This window comes from Alternaria ethzedia (assembly GCF_023757985.1).
Source record: "Alternaria ethzedia strain BMP 0044 chromosome Unknown scaffold_5, whole genome shotgun sequence".
Lineage (NCBI taxonomy): Eukaryota > Fungi > Ascomycota > Dothideomycetes > Pleosporales > Pleosporaceae > Alternaria > Alternaria ethzedia.
The window spans coordinates 525,158-541,487 of NW_026056198.1; the positions used below are offsets into that span (position 1 = coordinate 525,158).

At 54.4% G+C, this 16,330-nt stretch overlaps 4 protein-coding genes across 4 annotated transcripts; 1 reads left to right on the forward strand and 3 right to left on the reverse strand.

The window, feature by feature from the left end:
- Window positions 1-1,995: 1,995 nt before the first annotated feature.
- Window positions 1,996-2,709, forward strand: J4E87_002910 (uncharacterized protein; the record flags this gene model as incomplete). The annotated part of the gene is made up of 2 exons (XM_049374544.1): window positions 1,996-2,352; window positions 2,482-2,709. The coding sequence occupies 2 exons, from the start codon at window positions 1,996-1,998 to the stop codon at window positions 2,707-2,709; spliced, it is 585 nt and encodes a 194-aa protein (XP_049235535.1).
- Window positions 2,710-4,017: 1,308 nt separating this feature from the next.
- On the reverse strand, window positions 4,018-6,190 carry J4E87_002911 (uncharacterized protein; the record flags this gene model as incomplete). Its single annotated transcript, XM_049374545.1, has 2 exons — window positions 4,018-6,039; window positions 6,095-6,190. 2 exons carry the CDS (start codon window positions 6,188-6,190, stop codon window positions 4,018-4,020), a joined length of 2,118 nt encoding a protein of 705 aa, XP_049235536.1.
- Window positions 6,191-9,757: 3,567 nt separating this feature from the next.
- On the reverse strand, window positions 9,758-12,043 carry J4E87_002912 (uncharacterized protein; the record flags this gene model as incomplete). The annotated part of the gene is made up of 3 exons (XM_049374546.1): window positions 9,758-10,526; window positions 10,577-11,798; window positions 11,851-12,043. 3 exons carry the CDS (start codon window positions 12,041-12,043, stop codon window positions 9,758-9,760), a joined length of 2,184 nt encoding a protein of 727 aa, XP_049235537.1.
- Window positions 12,044-13,427: 1,384 nt separating this feature from the next.
- On the reverse strand, window positions 13,428-16,149 carry J4E87_002913 (uncharacterized protein; the record flags this gene model as incomplete). Its single annotated transcript, XM_049374547.1, has 8 exons — window positions 13,428-13,536; window positions 13,588-13,827; window positions 13,951-14,314; window positions 14,380-14,462; window positions 14,900-14,957; window positions 15,010-15,741; window positions 15,789-16,046; window positions 16,095-16,149. 8 exons carry the CDS (start codon window positions 16,147-16,149, stop codon window positions 13,428-13,430), a joined length of 1,899 nt encoding a protein of 632 aa, XP_049235538.1.
- Between the last annotated feature and the right edge of the window lie 181 nt (window positions 16,150-16,330).

A 16,330-nucleotide genomic window follows, 5' to 3' on the forward strand; every position in this document is an offset into this window, starting at 1 on the left:
AATGTCGTTAGATTCTTTCAGCGACAGCTGCCAGTCTGAGCATTTACCGCGATACCACGTTCTCATAGAGACAATCGTTCCGTCGCTAAGACACTCAAAAATCTGACCATTTCCACTCTCATGACTCCACTTCTTCCGTGATCCTCGTTCAAGAGACATCCAACATGGAATTCAGCGATATGATATCAACCGCGGTTATACAGACCCACCATTGTGAAACAGCACATGCAGCAACCCTGATCTCTATCACTCACAAGCTTTCCGCGGCATTTCTTAGCACATGGAGATCCGTTTCGGAAGCTCAAGCCAGGCGTTTCGTGAGAAAAAGGTAATTCACAACTCCAACTGTTTGGCCTTCCGCCCCGCTGTCGCGCAAGAGTTGCTGTGTGCTTAAGTAGCGGCGCGCGGAGGGAACGCCGTGTTCGATGGTCACGGTATCTGACATGACAGCTGAGACTCTCAAACTCTAGACAAACAGCTGTACGAGCAACACAAACGCGACCGGAAGGTGAGTCGGTGTCTCGTACCACCTCACGAAACTCTCCGGTCCAGAGCCCTCCAGAGCGCTCGTGCTCCCACTTACCAAGGCCAGGAAGGACCCGCGTACTATACGATGTATTACCAGTACCTGCTCGGCGACGAGAAAAAGAAAGAATATTAATAGCTCAGCCGTGGGGAAGGACCGAGAGATGTTTATCGTCGTTCTGGCTCTAGCCTCAGGTACGACTCGGTAGGATGCCGAGGAGAGAAGGAAAAATAGATGTGCTATGGCTGGAAGAGGGTTGGTGTACTGGATGTGGACGTCCGTGTGTCGAGAGTAACGTTTCGCAGTCCGTTTTCGAGGGTGGAGCCCCCTGTCTGTGAGTGCGGTACCCGGAGTGAGGTCCGCATCATGGCAGAGGACGGAAGTTGCAAACGAGTGAAGTCATCGCTGGAGTGCGCAAGACAATCAGAAACTGAGATGAACACCATCTCTAGCATCATCCATTGAACGAAGCAAAAGTGACGATGGTCGTCTGTGGGGACGCCGCTAGTCACAACGCGGTTCCCAGCTGCGCCTCCAGCAGCCAGTGCACCAATGGCTTTTGCAATCTAACCCACACTTTCCACAAAACACTAACCTCTCATCAGCTCACCCATCTTATCTTAATGTGCTCACAGACAACCCGCCGTTCACCTACTGCACACACGAGCGCTCATCTCGGCTAAAGCTACAGCAAAAAGGCGCAGCGCAGCGCGCACCCCGGCGTGACCGCTGACTCTAGAACCCGGTCTCTGCTTCCCGCTTAGACCCCGGCGAGATGCTACTGTGCGAAACGGCCGGCTGTGGTGTGGGCGTAGCTGATACAACAGCTGCGCTGAACACAGAATGGGCAGAGGCGGGGGAGATTTTTCGCATATAGACTGGGCTGCTGCTGCGCGCATTCGGAATTTCACCTGTTCACCATTTCGAGTAATCTAATCATCAATCCCATCGACGGTTCGCTATCGCATAGCATTGCATAGCATCATCATCCTTCATAAGCACCACCAACACCACACTCCCCTACCCATCTACCACCTTATCTCCATCAGCCCATTACATCAGGCCGCCAGATTACCACCCAACTTGACGCACCAGCAATTCCACTGCTTATCATCAACCACATCGCTTACTTAGGTGTCAAGGCCCAGTCCTTGGTAGGTATGTCATCTTGGAAAAAGTACGCCCGAAAACATCACTAACGGACCGACCAGCAAGGGAATCCCAACCGCTGCGCCTCTTCCCCTCACCTTGGTACAGACGTAACATCGCGTGGCTTTGTTAACACCAAGAGAAACCTTCACTTATAATCGTGTGTCTCTCGTCTCTACGGAGAAACGACACCATAATCACCACCACACACGACCATGTTGGCCAAAATCTCTACGTCGCTCGTTGCGACTCTGCTGCTCTCATCGACTACTCTCGCCGCGCCTACACAAACACATTGTCGCTGCGAAATCGTTGCTGATATGCCGTCATCATCCGTTCCCGCTTCTGCTGCCTACACACCCTCCGCCGCACATTGGTCCCCAGCAGACCCTTCGCAAAGTCCCGTCGCAGCACTCAATGTATGCGCAAGCCTAGGATCGGAATTGCAGAAATTACAACACACAGAGCCGGAGCTGTACGACTCGTATATGGCGGGTGCTATCAAGGATGCGCCGCAGAAGCCGGTACCGACTGCGGTGCTGATGAACAGTCATGAGGAGGCACAGTCAACGTCAAGTCCGCATAGGAGAATTGTGTGTCATGCGGAATCGATATTGTCTACGCCAGAGTTCCATAGCTCGTTCATTGGCCTGTGGGCGCTGCAGATGATTGTTGTGGTTGCGATATTGGCTTGTGTTGCTGAGGGTTTGCATTTGGGCAAACAATGGTGAGACAACTTGGCTCCTCTTGACTATTCCTCATGTACTAACGGTATCTCTAGGATGAAAAACAACAGCTCTCCTGAGCCAGTATCCGAGAAGAGCAGCCTGCGCTTGACGGGTGCAGAAAGGCGTCTCCTAGCCATACCCACTGGTCCCCAAGAAGCAGATTCAGTGTTCAGCCCAGGCGCAGAGAAGAAGCTACGAGCGTACGAGACGACACGATACTTTGTCACGCAGGCATCGAGTGGACGGAGAGAGTTCATTGCGTATGACGATGATAGTGATGATGAGGCGAACAGGCCTGTGATGTAGTGTTACCCACATCACGGCTTTGATTGAATGAATGTATTATGCTCCACCTTCCACTACCTGTCCACCGTGCATGCATGTTCCAGCGATGCGAAGGCGTCGTGGTAGTGTGGTTTGGTGCTACAACATCTGTCCAAGCACACAACAGCGCCTTATCTTTCCCCGCATGTCATGGGGTTTCACCCACCACGACACTTGCGCAAACCAGCGTTGGGCCTACAACATGCCCGGCACCTCATGGTTTTACCCACGAGTACAAATGACAGTGTCTGGGATACAGAGCGCCGGTGTCTTTCACCCATCGTCCCTCCTTCCTCATTCGTCCCTGCCACCACCCCCCACCAAGGTATCGTACAACAAAGCTCGCGATGAAACATCGCATAATAAAAAGAGCAAACGCTCAACAGAACAGTAAAGCAAATGGGTATCGTGAAGCAAGAACAAGAACGCTAAAGCAAGCAGCCTACATACAAGTCACCCGAACGATGCATCGATCCAATCGTGGCAGGGTGCAAACGGTCGAGCCAGGTAGTGGGCGCAAGGATGCATGGCCGCAGTGGACGAAAGTGTCGCGATCGGGAAACACATGGAAGCATCCACTCATACCTACCTGAAAGGGAAGAAAAGTAATATACAAACAGCGGGGGTATCGCAAGGGTAAAAGAGGAATTAGTGTTGTTGCTTGGTATGGTATTGTCGCATGGAAGATTAGGTGTCGCTCGGGTTGTCGCTATGGGCATCTCGATAGATGTCATTATTAGGCGGAACTGGGTCCTGGTATGGGTCCAGATATCGGTACAAGTCATCGTGACAGGTCATCGCAGTGGGCTGATCGCAGCTGGGGGTATCGTAATGGGACAAGGTCGCAGAAGGGGATGTGGTCGCTGGCAGAGCATTCCAGATGGATGCCAGTATTAAGGGTTTGTTTATCGCAGTAGGCAATGGGATGGTCGCTAGGGTATCGCGCGGGGTATCGTAGTCGTATTATGGTAGTGTCGCGGTAGGCCAGGGGTCCACATTTCACATCACCGGGATGCTGAGAACCGAGGAGTCTAGGTGGAAGCCGTACATTAGAGTTCGTATCGAGGACAGTACTGTGGATACAGTCGTACAGGGGAGGACCAGAACATGGTCTCCAGGAATGGCGCGCTAAAAAGAAACAGGAACAGGATGTCGAACGCCGTAGAGAAATGCCGTATCCAGGAAGAGCGCTAATGTCATGTCGTAAATGTATCGTAGAAAGGACAGAATTTTGGTTGAGGGGAGCCGCGAGGTTCCGCCCCATGGTCGGTGGAGGTTGACAAGGTTGGCTCACATGATGGTGTGGTAACCCTTATCGTTCATGACGTCAATCCAGAACGCGTCTTGGCCCTCGTCAGACTGGCGCCAGGTTTCCTTGATGAGCTGGATCATCTTGCGAAGAGGCTTGTTGGGAAGCCTAAGAGCGAACTCTTGCAAGCGCCTGATGACAAACTCACGAGCGGCGACGACCTCTGCGTCATTGGCCTGCACGTCGAAGAAGTCAATCGAAGAGACGAACTTCAACTCAGAGGCACACACAACAAGCAGAAGCGGCTGGATGCAGAATGTACCAGAAGAAGAAGGCAGAGACTCGAGTGACCGGATGATGTGCATGGCAAGTGAGTTGAGCCACAGCTTTATGTCGGTAGCCTCGTAGACTGTCTCGAATCGCGGCGTAGGGAAGGCGAACTCGATGTTCTCGCTACCCTTGGTCTTGCCGGATCCCAAGCGCTTGCGTAGGATGGAGGGGAAGACACGGTAGATCTCCAGCAAGCCAGACAGACGGTAGGCCTCGGCGATGGTGACGAAGTGTTCCTTGGGAGTACGGTCATCACCTGTGTCGATGACTTGATCAACTGATGGGTAGTCAACAGCTAGGAGGTCCTCTTCCAACGAGGCGGCGTTCTGAAGGTTCTCTTGTCGTCGACGGAGGTCCATGGAGTTTTCACGGTCCATCGAACGCTCCTTGCGAACTAGACGACCAACCTCGGCGAACAGGAAGTGGATCATTGGGGCGATGCCTGTCCATGGGTGAGGGACTGTCTTGCCTTGCGGCCCACGCGCAGCAGGAGTGTTCGTCCTGGCGGTGATGCTAGGTCGTAGTCCTGACTTGGGCGAGAAGCTCATGGCATCTTCTGTTACGAAGCCCATGAGCATTTCCCAGTGGATCAAAGACTCCTCAAAGAACTGTGCCTCGCGCTCGACCTCAATGCCGCCCGACCTACTGAAAAGCTTGGGGAGGATGAGGTCTCGCGCGATAGACAAGTACTCGAGTCCGAGCGCGTTGCTGTCGTGCCATGAGGTGGTGAGACCAAGTAGCATGATGCTCAAGAAGGTCTTGGTCGCGCTTGTGTGATCCCTCTGAGCAAGTGGAAGCTCCAGCTCCAGTGCCTCGCGCGCCTTGCGCTGTAGCTCAAGGCCGGTTGCCGCCATGTTGGGGAATGTGTTGGCAAGATGTGCGGCAGCCATAGATTGGATCGCGTAGTTAATGGAAGGGCAGTCCTTGTAGATGCGGCCAATGGTAGTCCGGAAAGGGTTAAGAACAGAATCGAAAGAAGAAAAGACAGCGCATACGTCCTTGAAGTAATGCTGAACGAGCAGTGACTCGACATCATCCGGAGAGGATGGGTCTGGAGAAGGACTTGGAAGACGATACAAGTCAAGAAGCAACGAACGCGAGAGCCTAGGGCTAGACTCTCGGTTCTGTTCCCGGTCCATAACAGGCAACGAAGTGGAACTCATGTCTTGCTTCTGTGAAAGGTCTTGCATGTCGAACTGAAGGTCCTCCAGTGATCCAGAGTCGAAGTCGATGTTGTCGAATGGATCAAAGCTGAAGTCTTCGTTGGGCATTTGGATAGCGTCAGCGAATCCATCAAGCATGATGGGGTCCATGTTGTTGACATCCTCCATGGGAAAAGGCTCGTACTCGCGAGGGGAATCGCCATCCTCGGTAGAGGACTCTTGTATCGAGGCTGGTTCCTCAAAGCTTGGTGGAGATGGGACTGCTGATGAGGCCTGTGTTGTCAAGGGTTGTTGTGTGGGAGGAGAGTTCTTCCTGCCTGCAGGGAGGACGGCAGCCAACGCAGCCTCGATACCACTAGCGACGTTCTGCGGAAGGGGCGACTTCGCTGCCGGTGAAATGGTAGAGGTGGCGTCGGGTGTTGACCTGGGTCTGGGGGACGCCGACTTGGACTGGGCGGGGTTGAAGACTTCGTACTTTGTCGACCATTTCAGAGTCTTCTCGTAGCCAGGGCACGCGACGTTCCTTTTCTTGCACTGCAAGCAACCAGGAGCGGTCTCGTCACATTTGAGCTTTGTTTTTGTCAGCAAGTGGGCCAGTGCAGTAGGCGCAATCGTTGGACTTTACCCTCTTGAGTTTGCATCGACCACATCCGTTCCTGGACTTGGTCTTCTTAGCCTTCAGATCTCTCGCCAAAACCTTGTCTTGAGCCAATGTGGGCATCTTGAGTATCAGGGTTGGGTAGACTTGGTTGGAGGGGGGCGAGGTCTGGGAATGTCGAACGACAATGGGGTGAGAATCCCGGTGCGAAGTAATAGGACTTAAGATGCGGATCCAGTGAATGCGGATACGACGCTTCAAATGCGCGTGACGGGTCAGTGACACAGCCGATGGTTCCCTTCGCCTATCATTAGACCGGTGTGGGCCAAGATAGCAGCTGATAAAAACATGTCGCTGGTGTGGTTGATGCAGGGTGTCTGAGCCTGGATGCCGAGCTTCGGCCTTTCAACAACCCAGCTTTCCCCGAAGTATCCATATCGTGCATCAGCGTGCGGCTGATTGGCCAGCCACCGCAGTCGAGCGTCGCATTTTCGCTCTTTAAACCCCTCTATGGGAGGACGCCCGCTCAGCGGAAAAGTTGGACACGCGATTGATAGATTATCCGCATCGTCTGAAACTATCACCAGTGGCGGGCTCGTAAAGAAGGTTATAGCCAAAAAAGCATCATGAGGATGTTGAGAGTCTGGAGATAAGGCAGATCAACGGCTACCCCACAATCATCCAGAAGTGGGATGAAAGAAGTGGATTTGATAACTATGTATAGTTAGCGCAAGACCTTAGCGCCGCTAGTAGCATCATCTTGCTTCACGATAACCTCAGCCCAAGATAAAGCCACGTCTGCACGCATGCCCCATGACGATGTCGGAGCGTCAACCAACGCAGCGTCCAGGCCTGCTCATATCGACGCATGCACTTATCGGCATGACTATCTAGAGATCCGACTCTGAGTGACCGCCTCGAACGAAGCGACCTATCACATGAGCTTCGCAAGGTCCTCGTAACACGGTATAAGCCATGAAGACATAGGAACCGTTATCTTCTACGAGGCGGCTCTGCTTCGATCGGCAGTTACCAAAGGCGCTACTGCACTGCTTGTCGAGCGCTGCCCTTGCTAAGCAGTGCCATGCCACCGGGCCTGGTCAAGCAATTGGCTGTCGCTAGTGGCATCGAGACGAGGCACACGTCGAACTTCCGTAGAGGCTGGATGCCAACATCCTTCCAGCGCATGGCTACCCCGCAAAGTCAATACGAGAGACGTAAGAACAACAACCGTGTCACCGCTGAAATTCTGGGGTAAGAATCCGGGGCCGATGCATCCCAAAGTGCGCGATGTGTAATGCCAAGCTCAAGACCGCGACTTCACATCTGGGGAAACACTGAGCTAGGAGAAGATACGATGTCGGAGATGCACGCAGTGGGTGGACCTTTCACCGACAGGCGACAGGGCCTATCCCGACGGAAAATTCTTCACGAACACCACCACCATCGGAAAGTTCAACGGCTGCTGTTTTCCGCCACCCACACGACTCCACATTGCGAATGCGAACGACAGCACGGAATGTAATCCGAACAAAATTTCGATAGAATGCGATAAGCCTAGACTGCCACTACTGCGCGTCTACTGTACGACATCGATGAGTTTAATCGTGGTGGCTCAACCTTGACTGCTGTCAGAGAATGTCAGTTCATCCCGGCTTGGCCTAAACTTTGGAAGACGGACAGCATCATCGCGTGGTTTATTCACAGCCCCATTACAGCATGGCGACAAGTCGATAAGTATGACTATGAGCACACGACACGTACGACTTGACGAGCCGATTACGACTGTCACCATCCGGACATCGATGAGTTAATTCTGGTGGCTCTACCTTGACTGCTGTCAAAGAGTGCCCCTTGATCCCGGTCTGGCGTCAACTTTGGAAGTCGGATAGCCACCTCACGTGGTTCTTTGACCGCCCCATTACAACATGACAACGCGTCCATGTGTATGAATGAAATCAGTCTGTGAGGTCGGAATATGACCACAAGCACACGACACGTGTGACTCATGGTCAACACGCGCACTTGCGTTACCACAATCCACTCGCATTTCAGGAACTCTCCGGATCTCAAGTCGCCCTTCAATCCTCCAAGCCAAGAAGAAGACATTGCATCTTTGAGTAAGGCCGGGACATGGTCTTGGTCCGGGCTGATCACCAAACTCTTATCTTGATATGCACAATAGTAGCCATGGTTTTAAGATAAAGATGCGTCTTTCACACACTCTTGTAATGGCAACCACAAAGCATACATAGTCTTCTGCGTCTTTCCCCAAGGCTAGATCAAAACAGTCGCACTGCCTTTGCCTCGTTCACGCCCGCGGGCTTCCCGAAACGGAGAGGCAGGCAGTCAGTATGCCCCACACACTGAGCCATGAGTTGAAGAAGAAGGGAAAATGTGGAATCCACGTATTCGACATAAGGCCCTTCCACTGCTCTACTACATATTGAGTTATAGGCCCTACTTCGGTATATCGACTTGACTTTCTTATCAAGAGTACACAGCCAAGCCTACTGCTCCACAATCAACCAGGCTAGTCGCGCGAGAAGATAAGAAGGAAGACGAAACGAACTTCTTTTCGAACTTCACAAGGTTGACAAATGGTAGTAAAAGTCCAAACACCATGGGCCTTACGAGAACGTAGCTAATACTCTGGCTACTCAGCTCTTCAGAAGCTCTAATTTGTGGCCAGCAGCGAGGAAGTAGAGACCCAACCACGCTCCAACCACGCCTTCCCGCCCCTCACACGTTCCGCTCCGTCTATAATAGCCGTAGCCAAGACCGGCCTTCTTCACTCTAGGCCGCTGTAGTATAGCTTGGTAGCAGTTGACGGATGAGGGTGGGTGGACACGCGAACTATCTTGGATAACAAGTCGAACAAGGCATTGGGAGGTTTTCCCGTGGCAGGACGGCATACTACAGCGGACCTCGGGAGATACACTGCACCGTGACTGAGCCATATGAAGTTTGTTTTGAAAGAATTCTTGGTATTGGTATTCTGCTAGTGACACAATATCTGCTCCTCCTCCTCCTCCTCCTCCTCTCTGCCATCCAATCCAATTCCACACATCCTCCCAGTCAGTCAAAACCTATGTACATTCCGCAAACCCTCCTCTTTCCACAGCCCAATGTGAGAGCTCGTTGTGTTGTTCCAAAAAATCCGCCCACCTAGGGCTAATCGTATATCTAACCCTTTCGCAAGAAAACGAACAAGTAGAAGAAGAAGAAGCGAAGAAGAGAGAAGGGCGCTCATATGTATTCGTGAAGACCACGCCCAGAACAGCCGGGAGAAACAACAAGGAACAGAAAAGTAAAAAGCAAGATGGGTGGGTATCCGCTACCATGAGGACGTTGAAGCTCAGGACGGCGGAGGCTGTCAGATTCGAACAATGCTTTCGATGTGATCCGATCCGGTCCAGCGGAGTAAAAGGAAAAATGGCGCAAGACAGGAGCGGCATGGAGAAAAACAGCTCGCTGGACTAGAAATTAAGGTATGCTCAATTGGGCTTCCCTCGACAGAACGGGCCTTGTGTGTTTCGTTCGTTCGGTTCGAGGCGGAAGATGCAAAACGAAAGGTTTTTTGTACACTTCGCGTGGGAGAGAAAAGAACAGGGAGATGGGAAAAGATCGAACTCCATCTCTTTGGAATGAAAAGCCTCGGTTACCGCTGGATGATCACACAAACCATCCCTACATGGCATTAGCGCCAGGGTATCTCGATTGATTCGATAAGCCGGGCCCGGGTCCCATCATCGTCGCGGGAGGCATGTTCATTGCGCCTCCTCTTCCTCTGCCGCCCATGGGGCCGCCGCGTCCTCGTCCGCGTCCTCGGCCTGCGCCTGGGATCGCGAAGTCGGGGTTTGCGGCGTTGGCTTCGAGGATCACGTCTTCTTGACGCATGGGTCTGCGTGGAGGGCCAGGTGCGAAGGGCGCGAATTGGCCGGCTGGGGCACCCATTTCCGGCCGCCAGTTGGGGTTGACGGGGCGTTGCGAGACGGATGTGAAATGTGATGCTTCGCTTGCGGCGGGCGAGCGCGCGCCTTCTGGTAGGTCGTCGTAAGAACTGTTGCGCGGGAGGTTTGTGTCGCTTCCGTTGCCTGTGGAGAGGAAGTTGGGGTTTGGCGGAGCGAAGCCACCTGGCATGAGGGAGCTTGGTAATGGTGGAGGCGCCTGGGCTTGTGCGGGCTCTGCGAACCTGGGGTCCACGTCTTCGTAGTAATCTGAACTGCGCTCTACCCTGTTAGGGCCACCAATGTGAGATATGTGAGCAGGCATTTCGACAGGTGAGTCTTGGATCGGCGATAGCCCGCGGCTACTGTTGTTCAATGTGTTGAGACTTTGGTCTGACGGGACCTGTTGCTGGTTCCATCCCGCTCGTACAGGCATGTATTGCTGCTGTTGCTGTGGCATGGGCGGTTGTTGTTGGTGTTGTAGAGGCTGCGGTCGTAACGCCGACTCACTGTTCAGGGTCAGCAAGATACATGAAGGGAAATTAGACGCGAAACTTACTCTGTGGAGTACTCGCTGGTCGGGCTCATGACGCCGTCCGATGGCCGCCTCTGTGGCGCGCCAGCAGGGAACCCACCTTGCTGGAGAGCAAGCATGCCTGCAACATCACCGTCGCTTTCCCTCAAACCAAAGTTTGTTGGAGGCGTGCCTGTGCGGTTGTCCATTTCGATGGCTTGTCCAATTGGCAGCGGTGGCCCCTGACCAGGCGGTGGTCCTCTGCCATAGGGTGACTGTTCACGGGGCGGTGGCCCTTGGTTGTAGAAGTTGCCGTTGTTGTATCCCGGAGGAGGCGCTCCTCGACCCATTGGCGGCTGGCCTTGCATTGGAGGTCCATTCGGAGGTCGTCCGCCTCGTCCACCACCGTTCCATCCCGGCGGCGGAGGTCCGCGCATACCTCCTCTTGGTCCGTAGCCTCCTCCTCTCGGGCCGCCATACTGTCCACCTCTTGGTGGGCCTCCTCGACCCCTCATGGGGCCCCCCCTTCCACGTGGCGCGCCATTCATCATAGCGTATTGGTCGTTTGGCATGGGTGGCACGGGGTTGCCATACTGATCCATGGGCTGTCGACGACCTGAGGGACCGCGGTTCGGTGGGTTCATGTTGTCCGAGCCGTTTCCTCCGCTACTAACGGTCTTGAGGGAGGGATTGCGCTGGTTCAAGGGCGTCATGTCGTCGGTCGGCGATGGCTTGGAATGGTCGAAGTAGGCTGCATTACCGTCCCTGCCTCCAGAGGTCATGGTCTCTCCGGACAGTGGAGGCGGTGACTCAGCCTTGGGAAATTCGGAAGCCACAGTCGCATTGGCGCGGTTCGCGTAGTAGGTCTGGCCGTTCATCTCATCGTTCTCGGCAATGCGCCTCTTACGCGCCTTGCGACTGACCAGTGTGCGCCTCATAGCGCACGTAACGATACCGCTTGCGACGATAATGACGGTAGCACCTAGCACGATCCATCCTCCCCAGCCCACATGCGGCACGAACAGCAGGATGTCAACGAGGAAAGCGAGTAGTGTGACCAGCAGAGTCGGGAACGTAAATATGAGCAGGGCGAGGAGGTAGCGCGGTGAGTGGGCGGGCGAGTGAAAGTGGGCAGCGACGGAGAGACCGAAGCAAATCAGCGTCATGAGAGCTGCGACAGGGTGCACGATGAGAATGGAGGAAAGCGCATGGCGCTGGGCGGAGGGGAGCGAGAAGTCGGAGCTGTCTTCGCCTGCGAACAGTTTCTCTGTTTGAACAGTTAGCACCATGGCCGTCGTATGTGATACAGGGCGCCATACCAGTGTTGTACCCGATCATGGGCCCTTTGCAGCCTTGGTCGCCATTCTCGCAGTAGCCGAGGACGCCAAAGTGGACGCCGCGGTAGGTAGCGAGGGGAATGCTCTTGATCAGAGGCGTCGAGAGCGTCGAGAGCAGCAGCAGCACAAAGGCGACGAAGAATAGTATCGATAAGGGGGTCGCAGGGCGCAACATGTTGGCGAAGAATAACGGAGGCTACCGCGTGGAATTCCGGCTCGCCAGAGACCGGCTCTCTCAAGGCGACGGCGTGGTGTTGGGGAGGGCGATCGGACGTGTGCGCGACGAAGGTGAAGGTGCAGACGGTCGGCAGTCTCGTAACAGTGGGCGCAGTCGTAAACGTGCCTAAGCGCACTCTTGCCCTGACGTGAAACGAGTGACGATCGAAGTTACACCAGTTATGCCTGTTGGGTCATTGATGCCTCGAAGGAGCTCGAGCGTGCGCGACGACGGCTGGACACGCGATGAGGCGCTCGAGGGGGCAGGCGCTGGCTGTTGGGGGTTGCGGGGAAGCGTGGTAGGCTTGGACACGCCTGGAGGAGGTGGGCGGAGGGCTGGAAGGAGCGACGGTGCAGCAGCAGGAAAGAGCGGACGCGCAGCCAATCACGAGTGTGAATGGCGCGAGGTATAGCGAACGTTGGAACTATGCCGGCTAGTCGCTGCAGTAACTTGGTATTGACGCGGGACCTATCGAGCCGTTGACGTTGACCCAGACGTCTAAGCTGTCGCGCTGTGAATGAATGTAGCGTGTTGGACGACCCCCGGCGGCAGTATTTTCGCGGGTAGCCCCGTTGTCGCGCCCCTTGCCCTCGCAGCAGGCCCGTCTTACCTGCGACTTTGCTTTGTGTTCGGAGCATCAGTCGGAGTCGCACGCGTCCACGCTGCTCTCCCGCCCCAGTTTGGCAGGGATATCTATCGTCTCATTTCGCGTAGACGCACGGCCCATCATCCAGGCACTGAGAACACCGTTGCTCTGCTGCGTGCTTCAGACAAGACCGCTGAAACACAGACCCTTTCTTCTTCCTGGTCCTGAGGCAGCGCAGCGACTGTCAACACCAGCCATCGTGGTCGCCATCTGCTTCCACGACGGCGCAGGCCTCGCCTGGTAAATACACTGCAATGCGTTATCGCCTCGAAACAGGGCACGAAATAGCGCCCTCCTATCAACTGCAGCCAGATCCCGGAAAAGGATCAGGCCAGCGCCACCAACCTATATCACCTCACCTATCGCATTCCACGCGAGATGCTCTTTGTTTGAGCCTTCCCGCCTATATCTCCCACACTACAGATCCACTCGACCCGTTGCACAGCCCGCACGGCTCCACGCTGTCGCACGTCCATTGAACATTCAAAGCATTTCATGTTTGGGCAAGACTGAAGTGTTTATTTGCTTGATTCTCAGACCTCACATGGTATTCGTATGATATGCAGAGACTCCAGATCCGATCAACCTCCCCACAAGTGATCATGAACGCCTGAATTTTGGGATCGAGTCCTGCACCTATCTTCATGAACTCATGGGTACTTCATATCCTAACCTACAACTACGCCAGCGTCACGCTTAGTGAGCAATGGCGTACGCCCTGCGGCGGTCACGCTCCTCAGCAATGGAGAGCTTGACACCCTTACCCTTGGGCAGAGAGATCCATGGCTTCTCCTTTCCGATGATGCTGAACTCATGTTAGTAACTGTTCTCGTTTCTGTGCGGATGTCCAACTTACATGACGTTGGACTCACGAGTGGTGAACTCGTTGTCAACAGCGTCCTTCAAGTGGACAATGTTGAAGCCTCCGTCGTGGCGCTCACGGTGAGTGATGACACCGACACGACCCATGTTACGACCACCGGTAACCATGACAATGACACCAGTGTCGAACTTGATGAAGTCGGAGATCTTGCCAGTGGCGAGGTCGACCTTGACGGTGTCGTTGACCTTGATGGCTGGGTCGGGGTAGCGGATTCTACACAAAATTTTAGCAGCAATTCGGACATAGCCAGACCCTGGTCGTATGCCTGGTGAAAGAGGTTTCCCTCAGACACCTAGCCCAAACTGTGGTCCAACGGCTGATAGAGCGGGAACTTACGTTCGCGCATCGTGCGTAACCAAGTAGGGAATTCCGCCCTTGCCAAGCTGGACGCGCTTGACCTTGCCGAGCTTGTATTGTGCCTCCTCATCTGTTATCCTGTGGACGGTGAAGCGGCCCTTGGTGTCGTAGATCAGGCGGAAGTTCTCGCCGGTCTTCTCGATGGAGATGACGTCCATCAGTCCCGAGGGGAAGGTGGAGTCGGTGCGGACCTTGCCGTCAACCTTGACGAGGCGCTGCATGAGAATGGCGTTGACCTCGCGGGCGTTGAGCGCATACTTCAAGCGGTTGCGGAGGAAAATGATGAGGGGAAGGGAGTCGCGGAGCTTGTGAGGACCGGGGGAGGCCTTGGGAGCATAGGCACCTGGAAGATGTCAGTTCTGAAGTCGCGATAGCCATTGCAGCGCAGGTTGCGGGAGTCGAGCATACCGGACAGCTTGTCCAGGAGCCAGTGCGAGGGCGCGCTGAGGCGCTTCTGGTGCTTGACGGGTCCACGGGCCATTGTGACGGTTCTGTGAGGTTAGTCGTTGAGATTGGAGGTCCTGTCGAAAGCGAAGTTCGAGAGACTGGAGTCCTCATTTTTCGTCTGCCACTAGCGTGTGCCGTAGCCGAGGACTAGCGCGCCAAGACCAGCGCTGAAGTGCTCCGATGCCCCATCTCAAGCGAGGGGAACTCAACATCTTGGAGTCCAGGCGCCTACTTTCACGTCAAATTTTCTGTTCAGTTGTTTTATCATGGGATGAAGGATGCAAATTTGAAATCCTTGCGTCAATGTAGGATTCAGGGTGTGGCCATGCGCTACTCGTCGCGGATCAGGACAACACCATGGAGTTTTCTCACATCACGATCAACGAGCACTTAGTCACCAGACCGTCTCTAGACTCCAAATGTGTGCAATTGATTATTTCTTGCATCTGAGTTGTATCCCGGTTCTCAACCCTAAGCATACCCCTTCAGCACCGCCGCCTCTGCGTTCAATATCGACGAGCCCGCCGCTCCAATGACAGCTGCAACTAGTTAGCATTCGCCCAGCCCTTCGCAATCGCAAGTCAAACTTACTGTTGTGGCTCAATGCAACGAACTTGAGGTCGAAGATGCCTGCCTCATCCTCTCTTATCCTACCCACACTAACAGCGTATCCCCTATCCGTCTCCCTGTCCAGCCTTGGTTGTGGCCTATCTGGCTCCTCCATAACCACAATCGCCTTCGCGGGCGCTGACGGGCAACCCAGCTTCTGTGCATCAGACACGTACTCGCGCATTGCCTGCTTGACTTCTTCCGCGCTCGGTGGCGGACGGCGTTGGAAGCGTAGCGATACGCATGCGGTGTGTCCGTCCAGTACCGGCACGCGGTTGCATGCTGCGGACACCTTCATGGGCTGATCTACGAATCCTGTGATGTCGTCGTTGACGCTACCCAAGATCTTCGATGCTTCCGTCTCGAGCTTGTCTTCCTCGCCTGATATGAAAGGCACGACGTTGTCGATGATGTCCATGCTGCTTACACCGGGGTAGCCAGCACCGGAAACGGCCTGCATTGTGACGACCGAGACCTGATCTATGGGACCAAACTTGGCTTGGAGCGCTGCGAAAGGTATGACGAGACCGATGACTGCGCAGTTGGAGTTGCAGACGAGGAAGCCCTTCTCTAGCTTGTGGTGTTGTCGTTGGTGCTTGATGACGTCGAGATGGGGGAGGTTTACGGTGGGTACGACGAGCGGCACGAGAGGGTCGCGGCGGTAGTTCTTTGCGTTGGAGAAGACGGCGAGTTCGGACTTGAGGAAGGCCATCTCTGTTATGTGTCAGTATCGCAATCGTGATTTGAAGTGAACTGCGTACCAACGTCCCCAGCAACATCGCTGTCGAGACCAGAGAAGACCATGTCACAGTCCTTGAACTCTTCAGGTGTGCACTTCTTCACCACCAGCTCTCCAATGCGCTCCGAGAAGGGCAGCGCCTGCTTCCACTTGACCGCATCTTTGTATTTCTTGCCGGCTGATCGCTCAGAGGCTCCAACGGCGTGGAGCTCGAAGTGTGGGTGTAGCGCAAGAAGAAGGATGAAGCGCTGGCCGACGGAGCCAGTCGCGCCGAGCACACCTGTAACGGAGTCAGTCGGCTATTTCCAACCAGAGATGGTCTACACACCGCACTTCTTCTTGGGGAAGTTTTTGCTCTGAGACGTGAACTTTTCAGCGTCCATTGTGGTGGTTGTTGGTATTGCAAGTTTGAGTCAATCGAGTTCACAAAGTTCTGGCTAGGTATGACGCGGGGGTGGGGTGGAAAACGCGACACCAGCCGATCACGGAGGTCTTGAACGCGCTCATTTGCCGACTGTCTTGCCATGAACAATGCTTTTTCATTACCAGACCAAAACAACACTA